Genomic DNA, 12,423 nt, shown 5'->3' with positions numbered 1-12,423 from the left:
CTTTATATACACGCGTTTTAATCATCAACATACTAATGTGTGAAAGACAACAGACTGCTGAGTGCTTATTCCTAAACGAATGCGTATGGATAATTTGAACATTATGTGCATGCAGGCATGCTAAACGAGTCAAAATTGTAATCATTAAAATAGAACCACAGATAAACCACTTGCACACTCAGCTCTATTCAAATGATGCCCCTAAGGCAGAAAAGCACGATAAAAGAACTGTTTGATCTTTCCCATTTCTTTATACACCAATTGCTTTATACAAGACAAAACAACCAAGTCAGGCAAAAAACAGACCTCAATTCTTATGTGTGGACTTTAATGATTTACTTTAAAAACAACAGAAGTAGGGGGACAATGAAAAAAGAGACACTGCCATCACTGTCATCTTTAAGCCATAACTTATGGTCATATCAGCTCTTTTTAGTGCCTGGGTGAAGGCTTGCCAGAGGAGGGCTGAGGGAGACGAAACTTGGCCATCTGCATATCCAGGTCTGCAAATGTGTAGGGGTTGTAGCTGTGGTGCTGGTAGTTTTTGTAAGTGCTGTTATCAAACAGTTCTTCTGGCTCCGAAGGCACAGCTGCAGCTTCTGCAGTAAGGAGGGGGAGGGAAAGAAAGATGTAAGAAAACTGGTAGAAGGGTGAGCTTTACAAAATGTCTTGTCTGGGAACAGAAATAAAACCAGGTCAGTTAATGCAGTACTAGGTTTAGTCCTGTGTCCCTGTTACTGATTTTAAAGTAGTAACTGCTGCTTGAAGGGATTCATCACACCACATTTGATAATTTCTAAAAATGAGAACAAAGATGCAGTTTTGTAAGAGTTTTTTGAGGGGACTGCACATTTCCACATTACTCATGCCAACCCAAGGAGGTTTGTGGCCACATTTTACAGTGGCAGCAACCCCCAATGGAGTATGGAGACACTAGCATAAGGAGCATCAAGGATCATGTTTGTGACTGGAAAAAGGATGTCAAGAAAAACATGTTTCCAGAGAGTAAAACAGCCCATCATAGAGAAAGAGTGATACTGCAGAGGTAAGAAAAGAAATGGAACAAGTCAAAAAAAAAAAAGGGGGGGGGGGGGGGGGGATGTCCGACACCCGCACAGCGCTATGTTACTCTTAAACAGAGATACAAGAGAGAGGGATTTCCTGTAAATCTGCCAGCATGCTGTGACAGTAAAGTTTTGTTTTTCTTTTTTAAATGAAAACACATTAAAAACTTTTTTCCACCTACACTTAACGAATATGATTCCAGATAAACCAAAAGCTAAGATTTCAAAATGTGAAATAAACAAGTGGTGCAAGGTGAGGAGTGGGGAAGGAAGGTTACTTCAGGAAGCAGGAATACAGTCTTGGGATGTGTGGGACACTTCCAACTTCAAACACATCTAACAGCTGTGTAGTTGGATCATCTGAAAGGATTTGCACTCTTCTTTTTTGGGACTCAGTTTTTAAAAAAGGGCCTGCAATCCTGATTCCTGGAGTACTCCCACCAACTGCAGCCACTCCCAGCTTCTCCTCGTCCAGCTGCTGTTAGGGAAGAGCAGTATATTCATCTACACTACAATCATGAGCCACTGATGCACCAGGGTTAATGATCTGTGACCTCAACATTACCTCAGGCACCTGTAACTCACATTCCATACACACAAAGATAAGGGTGCAAATGAGCCCATGTGAACAGACGTTAACATGAGAAAATAGCAGTCAACTACTCTGTGAGGGAAAACAGACACTGTTAGCAGTCCTAGGACAAGAACACTCAAACTGTGAAAGAGTTCAGTTGGTCACAAAGTCAAAAGGAAGACTGCACAAGCAGGTTTAGTGTAGCAGTATGCAAGAAGTAAGTTCATCTGATGACAAACCTTTAATCACATACACCTTTGCCCTTGATCCTCCACAACAATTAACTTCAGTTTGAGTATACAAGTCAAGTAAATCCTCCAACAGTAGCATAACAGAGTATGGATGAAAAGAGCCCAAAAGCTCTACAAGCATCGACCCACAGTGTGTACAGTAGAAAGCACAACTGGAGAAGAACTACTTATTCCAATTTAAAACGATTCTATCATGATTAACAGGAAGTTAAAAGATTCCACCTCGTGATATACACTACCGGTCAACAGTTTTAGAACATCCCAATTTTCAGTGGAAATTATGCAGTTCAATGTCTCATTGCACTCTGAAATGAAACAACGGTACAAATGAGCAATTTGAGTTAAAAAACAAATCATAGAATCAATTTACAGAGTAAAATGTATTCTAAACTTTTGACTCAAAGTAGCCACTTTGGCAGATATAACAGCAGCACACACCCGTGGCATTCTCTCTACAATAGAAATCAAATATTCTTCACAAAGTTCTTCCAATATCTGTTGCAGAAGTTCCCATAAATGTCGCACCTGTAGGTTGCTTTGCTTCCACTCTTCTCTCCAGTTCATCCCAAACCAGCTCGATGGGGTTTGGGGCTTACTACGACTACTATTGAGCTGTTGTCCCGTGAGCCGCCATCACACAAGCTGTTAACTCTCAGAAACTTGTCCTCTGATTCAGTTGTGTCTTTGGGTCTGCAGACCTCTTCCTGTCACAGTTTGTTTCTGAGCCTTTGGATGGTGAAAGAAACTACTCACTGACACCTGGACTTTCTTTGCAGTTTCTCTGTAGAAGAAATTTTTAAGTGTTATGATGGTCCATCTCTCTTCCATTTTTAACTGCCTGTTTCTCGCTATTTTTGTAGCAACACTCTACTTTCAGCAGTACAATACAGTTCAACTGATGCTCACGAGGGTATGGTACCACAGTGTGTTCCAACACTGCTTTTATGCAGGCAGAGGGGGAAGTAATCCAGAAAGGTTGGAACACCTGTAGGAATTAGTAGCAGCAGCTTTCAAGGCTTGATCAACCTCCTTTGCTGCACAACAGCCTTAAATTGTTAACCTATGTTGTGTTCCCTGAAAAAGGCCTTTGTGTATAATTCTGTACATTATTTTACAGTTTTGGGTAACTTTTTTTTTGTAAACCTCTGGCAGTTCACCACTTACCTTTGTACATTTTCAAGCTGTTCATTGGACCTGAATGACTTGAACTGCAACAAACAACTGGAAGAACTGTGGTGCTCTAAAACGTTTGACCGGCAGTGTATATTAAAAAAAGAAAAAAAGAAGTGTTCCACATTAGAGTACAGTAACCACTGTAGCACAACTGAAATCAGCTCAACCTGTGTTCCCTATATGTCCACTATATGATTGCTTCAATGTTATTAGCAGGAAATAAGCATTTTAGCCATTCTGTGACTAGAGGGTGTGGGAGGGGTCAGGAGCTGCAGAAAACACTATCTGGCATCATGCACTCCAATATAATCGATCCCAGAAAGAACGAAGAAAACTCAATGAAGCTTGTTTCTGTCACAAACATGATATTGTGCCAGTTTTCATGTGCCTACAGTATGTTCCTGAGATGATTTCAGTCTACTTTCTAGTCCCGTTATTGTTTGCCAGCACTAAATTGGCAAGCAGTTCAATCTGCAAAGATGACCTCCATAGAGGTTTTCATCCCGTTTACTTTTTCAGTTCTCTTATGTGGATGAGCAGAACTTTCAGGGAACTTAAAACAATCAACATCAGTGTAAAGTTGGCATATTCTAATGTCAGGAACAACAAACCTCCGACGTTTGTCTTTAACCTGAACATCATTGTTGCCAGTGTTTTGGGGTTTGTCAGAGAAAAACAAGTTGCATATCCCAAAGTACTCTCTAATATTACAGACAAGTTTAAACTACTGCATCTCCCTTATTTATGTTGGGATCAGAGATATTGCTTTAGTTGCTGTAACTTCTAAGTTAATAATGTTTATTCTTATCCTCTTGTCCCACATGGGAAATTTGTCTTGGACAAACGGTGCTAAACATAGTAGCATTCTGATAATAAAACCAACACCTAGAGACCCTTAAAGGAGGCCATTAAATAGAAAACACGGACGATACTTTTAAAATACAACATGAACTGTTACATGTGAGGGAAGCTGCCGCCTGGTTAACAGAGCAACAGCACTCAGACTGTGTTTGGAGGCACAGGCAGAAAAACAATGGTCATTTCTAGAAGAGCCATAAATAAAAAGAGAGGGAGGTAAAGATTTAAGGGTCAGGGTAGTGTAGTGTGTACCCTTAGAGTGTTCAGCTGTGGCCTCTGTCTGCAGTTCCTCTCCTGCAGTTTCAGTTACAATAGGAGCAAGGTCCATCTGCTCCTCGGTGCTCCCTGCACAGACTGAAGCTTCAGCCGCAGCAGCAACTTCAGCAGGACGGGCGTCTTCTGCTCCAGCTTCAGCAGCAGCGTCAACAGCTTCAGCAGGACGGGCGTCTTCTGCTCCAGCTTCAGCAGCAGCGTCAACAGCTTCAGCAGGACGGGCGTCTTCTGCTCCAGCTTCAGCAGCAGCGTCAACAGCTTCAGCAGGACGGGCGTCTTCTGCTCCAGCTTCAGCAGCAGCGTCAACAGCTTCAGCAGGACGGGCGTCTTCTGCTCCAGCTTCAGCAGCAGCGTCAACAGCTTCAGCAGGACGGGCGTCTTCTGCTCCAGCTTCAGCAGCAGCGTCAGCAGGACGGGCGTCTTCTGCTCCAGCTTCAGCAGCTTTGCCTCCAGCCACAGGAGCAGCTTCAGCAGAGGAAGACCTTGGGTCTTTTAGAGCCTCACCAATGGCTTCTATTTGAGCATCAACAGGAAATGCAGCATCTTTTGTCACTCCTGCAGCAGTTTTGGCTGAAACGTCAGACCCAGTCACCTCTCGAGTGATGATTTCTGGGCCTGACTTCACCAGCTTCTCAAAACCAACACTGGGTACAGTCACTGTAGCTTGAGCTGCTCCTAAGGGTGCTGGTGTTTCTACACCAGGTGTGATAGGAGCCCCATATTCATTCTGAGCTTCGATAGTGCCTGCCTTTACTCCTGTGACTGTGATCCTCTGGGGTTCTGCCTCTGGTGCAAAGCCCTTGATTTCTTTCTTCTTCTCATCCTCAGAGTCAGAGTCCGAATCGGAGTCGGTAGAGTCTGAATCGGAGTCGGTAGAGTCTGAATCGGAGTCGGCTGCTGGTTCAGCAGCTACTTGCTCACTGGCAGCAGTAACAGGAGTGATGGCTTGTGCAGCTACAATGCTTTCTGCAGTGGAGACAACCGCTGGTCCCGTTCCATCCACAGACTGTGCTGGGAAACATCCAGGCCCTGAAAGTCTAACTGGGAAGGCAACTGCTGTCTTGTAGGCTAACAGGTTTGCTCTCTCATCTGGAGCCTCTGTTGCTGAAGAAAATGGTAAATATAACATGAACAGTTAAATAATAAAATAATATATTCAATTTGATTTGTGGGTGTGCATTCACAACTCCTCTTAGATACTTTTAAATCCCACTTCGAATCAAATGTACTTCCCCAATCCCAGAATCTGGAACTGTTACCTCACAAACCTATTGTATACGTAACAGAACATCGTTTAAACATTTGATGTTTTCTGACACATCTTACAATTTTATGAACAATATAAGCTTTTTTGAAAAGTGTTACTAAAAAAAGAAATGGCAGGGAAAATATTTTGTAACCGATTAGTTTAACAGGCAACAGGTCAGTGACATGATTGAAGAGAGCATCTTAATGAGGTCGAATTTCTAAAGAAGCAAAGATGAACAGATGATCACCAACTTCTAAAAACTGCCTCTGCAAACTGTGGAACGATTTCAGTATAACGTAAAATTATGGAGACTTTGAAATCGCGTCAGCTGCAGTTCATGGTATCATCAAAAGAATCAGAATTAAGAGAATCTCTAAGCAGGTACGTGCTGCAAACAAATACTGGATTTTTAGGGCTTCAAGCTCCACAACATTAAAACGGGCATGAACACTGAAGAGAAGAGGGACGACCCAAAGTCTGCATCTCTACACTAAAATAGGAGATGGGGAATTTTGATTATCAAGAAATAACATGTTTAAGATCATTCAGAATAGCGTCGTACAAATTTAGAAAATTGGCTATTAGACAGAAGGACCACAAAACTAACAACATGTCACAGAGTAAAACAGCAGCAGCTTTCTCCCTTACAGACTTCTAGTGAATTCAATTAAAATGATTCAAATGTACCACATGCTCTAAAATGTAAAAATCATATGGCACATTGTCTGTGAAGGTTCTCAGTCATCCAGGTCATCGTAGTCAAAGGAGCTTGCAAAGAAAAGCGTCTGGACTAGGGCTGCCACGATTTGTCGACTAGTCACGATTACGTCGACTATCAAAATCGTCGACGACTGATTTAATAGTCGAAGCGTCGTTTGAAGCTTTGTAAGATCACAAAAGACGCAGGAATAAGTGGCAGGATTTAAGAGTGTAATAACGGACTGAAACAGAAGATGGCAGCATTGCATATACAAGGATGCCAGCTGCCGTTAAACCCCGAAGAAGAAGAAGCAGCTGTGTCCCAGAATTCATAGCGCGGCCCAGCGCAGTTTCCAACAATGGCGGCAGCTAGTTAGTTTTAATGTTACTCTTATTATTCTTTCTGGGTCACAAAATAAACGTTTAACATATTTTCAGGCGAGAATGTAGCTGTGTAAACCTCAAATATCTGCTCAGTTTATCAGGACACCACATATTTTCAAAAGCGCTCCGACGTTTTCGGAGACATCTGTTACCCACTAGCTCGTTAGCGAGCCGGGGGCTAGGCTCACTAGCGCCGCGAGGACACCGGACTCCCCGCAAATCGTTTTCAAACCCACCGCCGTCTTTCGCTACTCAGGTTAAATATATATGAGTCACTTAGATAACTTAACAATGTTATTGTTTGGCTCTTTTTTTTTGTATTTTATTTGTTCCTGAGTAAATCAGTTTGTCTGAGATTAAAGTTATAGTTTTTACACAGCTGAATAAACTCAAGCAGACAACTGATTATCAGAAGTGTGAGATGCTCCAGAATATACCCCAGTGTCCTGGGGTATATTCTGGAGCATATTCTGGGGTATATTTTAGATAGCAAGGAGTTTATTAAACTTCACCGAAACAATCTGCAAATTTCATTAAAATTTAATAAACTATCATCTTGTCTTTATTTTTAGTTAGCACAGACCTTAAACACTTAAAGCTGTAAGCTAATGATAGTTATATAAGAGCAGATGCTGCTGGTGCAATAAGCTGTAGTTTTACGTCCAATGGATGATGATCTGATTAGTCGACTAATCGCAAAAATAATCGGTGACTAGTCGACTATCAAAATAATCGTTTGTGGCAGCCCTAGTCTGGACCTCTTTGAGTTACTTGAAGACGTTTCACCTCTCATCCGAGAAGCTTCTTCACCCGAAACTCTGGCTGATTGGGACCCACACCCAGTTTCACACCTTGGCTCAGGCGATTAGAGGATCATCAGGGGGTCCTTTTGTCCCTCTGTGGGGGGAAACTCCCACTAGGTTTATATCTGGGACTCTCCACCATTTGACCTTAGAACTGAAGAAGCTTCTCGGATGAGAGGTGAAACGTCTTCAAGCAACTTAAAGAAGTCCAGACGCTTTTCTTTGCAAGCTCCTTTGACCATATGGCACATTAGCTTCACTGTGGAAAGAGGTGCATATTACGCTTTAAAGGCATCATAACTGAAAGTACACATATACTCATCATGCACATATGCATTATTGTATGAATGAACAAAAGCAACCACCCAGCACAACTTAAAAAGCCACAGCGTAAAGCAGTTAACAGAACCCAAAGGTCTTTTTCTTGCCTGCACTCTTGGTCTTCTTCCCAGGTTTTGCTGGTTTTTCAGTCTTGGTGCAGAACGAAGCAGCTGGAGAAGTCCTCAGGATTCCCAAGTTCTCCAACTGGAGACGCTGCAGAAGAGAACAAAACATTGTCCAGTGAGAGTACAGAACCACACATTCAGGCTCGTTTTTGTGATCATTTCACTGGTTCTCGCAGTGTCCTATTTTCTTAATCCTGTCTGAAAAGACCTGACACACATTAACTTCTTTATAGTCACTTTAAGTCTATCTGCACCATTTTTGCATCCACCACCACTAAGCATTTATTTATCTGACCAATTTTAAAGTCTGCCACGAAGAGGAAACTGCCTGAACACCATCAACACTGTCCACCGTGAAGTGAGTTTTACATTGTCATGGTCTGAGAGGGTGCTGACCTATTAAGAAACCTCTGGTCTACCTCCAAATTCTCCGACTTCACCTCAAACCACCTGAAACTTGGACACACTAGGGCACGGGTGTCAAACTGCAGCCCTCGAGGGCCGGAGTCCTGAAACGTTTAAATGTGTCCCTGCTGCAACACATCTGAATAAACTATGATCCTTAACACACATCAAAAGTGTTTTTAGAATGGATAGAGCAGGCTAACATCACACTGAGGCTACGTTCACTCTGCAGGTCTTAATGCTCAATTCAGATTTTTTGACCAAATCCGATTTTTTTGTCTGCTCGTTCACACTACAAATAAAATGCGACAGCAAACGCGCTCTAGTGTGAACGCTCAAAGCGGCCGCATGCGCAAAAGAAGACGTCACACACAACACGCTCTGTTTAGACCCAGAACAACAGCATGTTTGACTGATGGCCTTAATGTAAAGACTTCAGACTTTACGTTTTCCAATTTTTGCTTTAAGTTATTTTGTTATTGACATAATAATGTAAATAACCTAATAATGATCCTTACTGCTGTTTTAGAGGAGCGGTGCTTCAAAGGATAGCTGCAGATTTCTGTCAGAATCTGCAGATTATACAGTACAAATAAAATGTTCACGTTTCTCCAACGCTGTCTTCCCAACAGTTTCACTGACATCTACGCTGGATGGCCAGGAAGCGTTCGTGATGTCTTCTCCGGAGCTGATAATTAGTGTCTGTCTTGTGTCAGTGACGTAAAAGACGGATTTAATGCGACATGACCATCAAACAGCAGTCGCTTTCTAAAACATCAGATATGTATCGGATTCAGGACCACATACGAAAGTGACCCAGATTGGATTTGTGCCGTTCACACTGTCACACCATGATCGGATAGATGGGTCGAATAGGGTCACAAAAAAAAAAAAAAAAAAAAATCAGATTTGATGCGCTTTCGCCTGCAGTGTGAACGCAGCCTTACTGAATGTCCTTCCCAAAGATCCCAACTTCAACCTTATTGAAAATTTGTGGACTACACTTAAAAGTTGGATCCATCCCAGGAATCCAACCAATTTAAATAAACTCTACCAATTGTACCAGAAAGATTGGTCATATAACCAGCCAGAATTATGCCAGAGGTTTACTGGTGACTACCAAAAGCATCTGGTTGAGGTGTCAGTGTTTGCATATATTCAAGCCAGTATGTATATTTTTGACTGTGTATGGAAAATCCAAAATAAATTCAAACTTTAAAGCCATTAAAGATATATGCTGTACAATCATTCCACCCTGGAAAAAAGAACAAGTCAAATTAGCGTGACATTCATGCCCAGTGATGAGCGTATATAAACTTCTGACCTAAACTGTACACACTGCTCGTTTTGAGCGCTCTTACTTAGACTGATCAACTGTAACATTATAATCATCTTCCTAACATAGTGTTGGTCCTCCTTCAGCTGCCAAAACAACCCTGACTTCAGGCCGAGGCATGGACTACACCAGACTCCTGATGGTGCGCAGTGGAATCTGGCACCAACATGTCAGATCCTTCAAGTCCTGTAAGCTGCGAGCTGGGACCTCCATAGATCTGACTTTTTTGTCCTACACGTCTCACAGATGCTCGACTGAACTGAGATCTTGGGATTTGGAGGCCAAGTGAGCGCCTCAAAATCATTGTTGTGAACCATGAACCATTTCTGAACCTTTTTGCTCCGTGGCAGCATGCATTACCTCGGCCATCAGAGAATACCCACAAAGATTCACGTTTTCCCAGCAGAACTTTACCCAAAGCATCACATTGCCGTCACACTAGGAGATGCTCTGACCCCGTCGTCTAGCCATCCCACTTTGGCCCTTATCAAACAGTCAAATCCTCATGCTTCCCCGTTTCTTCCTGCTTCTAACACATGATCCTTGGGGAGAAAATGTCCACTTACTCCCAAATATATTCCAAATCAGGTCAGCAAATCAAAATTTTACTTCACATGTCAATGATCATAATGTTATGCCTGATGAGTAAATTCATCTATTCATAAAATCAGACTGTGAAGACATTTTAGCTTTATTATGTTCGTTTATCACCTATTTTATCAAGTCACCGAGGAAAGGTGTGAGTTGGGGCTGACACGCCTGGGAAGGGTTCTAAAAGTCGGTCCCAAGGCCAACACTCCCAAACACAAGCTAAAAACATGTATAAAACATGTATACAGTCAAGTGCAGCAGGGAATGCTGGGACCTCTACAAAGGAGAAACCAAACAGCCATCCCACAACATGGAAGAGCCACCACAGCGTAAGACTCAGTTGTACACCTGCACATAAAGGATGCCGATGTTCACATTTTGGACCAAGGGACAAAAAGTACGTGAGGACCATCATCATCATCATCTGACAGGAGCCATCAGCCACCAACAATTCAGTTTTGTGCCTGTATGCTGTGCAATCCATCCCCCCTAAGAAAAAAATCAGTCCTAACCGTGATAAAAACCGGCTTAAACTATCAGAGCACAGAGATCATTTATTTCCCCTTTTTCAAAGTGGTTCGCCTCTTTCCAATAACAACAGGAACAAACGATGTGACCTGTAACTGTGACAGTTTCAGGGTCATGTGTCGGTGCTGCGGTTGGCCTGTCCTGTTCCGACAGTTGCCGTCTGGTCTGTACTACAGACGCCAGCGTTGATGTGACTGAGTCCAAGTGTTGTATCTGTACTAGTACAACTAAACACGACACCGATACAGTAAAACACTGAGAGCTAGTACAGTTCTTGTTACCTTGAGAGGACCCAATCGTCCTATGCGAAACAAGAAAGTCGCCATTTCGTGTTCCCAATATTATTCTCCGGTCGGAAACTGGGCTTAAATACAAGAGTTCCGTGATACCAATGGAACTTTGAAAAACAATGTTTTGATTTTAAAGGATTTAAAAGCGACGTGATTCGATAGGCCTTCTTTTTACTTTTACTATATAGTGGTTTAGGTTGTGTCAGTACAGACATTTGGAGGCTTCTCCTCGTGTAAATAAGCGAGACTCACTCTTGTGGCGGCGCCACAGCGGATCACCTGCCTCCATCTATCCCCGTGGAGATGAAACCCATCTCCACAGTGACACCTGCTGGCCAATTTGGCTGTGGTCACAACTGCTTATTATACTGTGACTGTGAATAACTCAACACAAATTTCGGAGAAATCCACACAAACAACAAACAAAAATATTGAGACTGTTAAAGACAACAAGCTGTGACTGTAATGGATTCTCCCTCTGTTAACAATCGTGCTGCTCTTTACAATAAATCAGTTTATAAAGTAAAACACACAGAGAGGAGACTGCTGTGTTTGCTGCAATAAGCACACAGGTTTCCAGCTGCATTTCCAAGTAGGATTCAGCAGGTCAGAAAACCCTAACACTGGCTGTAATGGCTCCACATAGGGAGAAGGATCGACTCCCAGCAATTTCTATTGTGGGCTTCTGTAGATTTTCTTTATGCACATGCTGTAATCTGCTGACCTGCTGCTCTCTGTGTCCTTAAACAACTGAATTTAACAAGATGTCAGCAGTTTCATCCCCCACACTGACACTATACAGTTTATACTGTCTTTACACTTGACAGTGTACAGCTGGAGTTCAGTGAATTAATCTAAGCATCATCAGCTTAAATACAAATTCATCTCTGCCAGACTTGATAAAACCTAAATCTGAGCATGAGCACCACAGCCACTGTGTATCCGTACAACACAGTGCTTTACTGTGTTGTACACACTCACTACAGTTACTGGACTCTACACACTGTCACTTTAAACAATGCCACTTTGAATGCTCACTGCACAGTTTTGCACAAACTGTAAATGCTAAACTATTTGTTTTAAATTCTCCATAATTTTTAACACTTTTAGTATTTTTATTACATTTTTAATTTTAGTATTATTATTTTTTCTTTAATATACCTGTTTACTTTATATATGTTCATGTAAAGTTGGGGGACACGCGTCTAAGAATTTCAATAGGACTAAATGTTGCTACAATGTTATCTGTATATGACAATTTGTATGAATAGTCTGTGGGCCACTGTTGCTTGTGCTGTACAAAGTAAGCAGCCAGGGCGGTGAAGAGGGAAGATATACGAAAGTACCTGGAGAGCTGAAGTGAAACTGACTGTTAATTGTAATGAAAAAATGTCCACGACAGATGCTGTCTATGCTTTTCTTGCTGTATTTAGTTTTACATCTGCTCCCAGCGATGTACAATTAGGACCTTAAAGGCTTTCATGGGAGCACATCTGAAG

The 12,423-nt window shown here is 42.1% G+C and overlaps 1 protein-coding gene across 2 annotated transcripts; it reads right to left on the bottom strand.

The window, feature by feature from the left end:
• Window positions 1-311: 311 nt before the first annotated feature.
• On the bottom strand, window positions 312-11,200 carry ndufv3 (NADH:ubiquinone oxidoreductase subunit V3). 2 transcript variants are annotated; one of them, XM_080902808.1, is made up of 4 exons: window positions 10,916-11,200; window positions 7,757-7,862; window positions 4,173-5,291; window positions 312-599 (listed from the first exon to the last, which is right to left on the bottom strand). In XM_080902808.1, the coding sequence occupies exons 1-4, from the start codon at window positions 10,958-10,960 to the stop codon at window positions 433-435; spliced, it is 1,437 nt and encodes a 478-aa protein (XP_080758934.1). In that variant the 5' UTR covers window positions 10,961-11,200; the 3' UTR covers window positions 312-432. The 2 variants fall into 2 exon arrangements, with proteins under 2 accessions (XP_080758934.1, XP_080758933.1); XM_080902807.1 differs by having other exon boundaries at window positions 4,173-5,297; window positions 10,916-11,199.
• Between the last annotated feature and the right edge of the window lie 1,223 nt (window positions 11,201-12,423).

The sequence above is a fragment of the Rhamphochromis sp. 'chilingali' genome (assembly GCF_963969265.1).
Source record: "Rhamphochromis sp. 'chilingali' genome assembly, chromosome: 14".
NCBI lineage: Eukaryota > Metazoa > Chordata > Actinopteri > Cichliformes > Cichlidae > Rhamphochromis > Rhamphochromis sp. 'chilingali'.
The sequence above is the reverse complement of the archived record's forward strand: the minus strand, read 5'-3'. Positions and strand labels throughout refer to the sequence as shown.

Coding starts and splice junctions, on each gene's coding strand:
- ndufv3 (XM_080902807.1), bottom strand. CDS start 10,960: ATGGCGACTTTCTTGTTTCGCATAGGACGATTGGGTCCTCTCAAG. Junction 7,863..10,915: donor GACGATTGGGTCCTCTCAAG/GTAACAAGAACT, acceptor TCTCTTCTGCAG/CGTCTCCAGTTGGAGAACTT. Junction 600..4,172: donor CACAGCTGAACACTCTAAGG/GTACACACTACA, acceptor TCCTTACTGCAG/AAGCTGCAGCTGTGCCTTCG.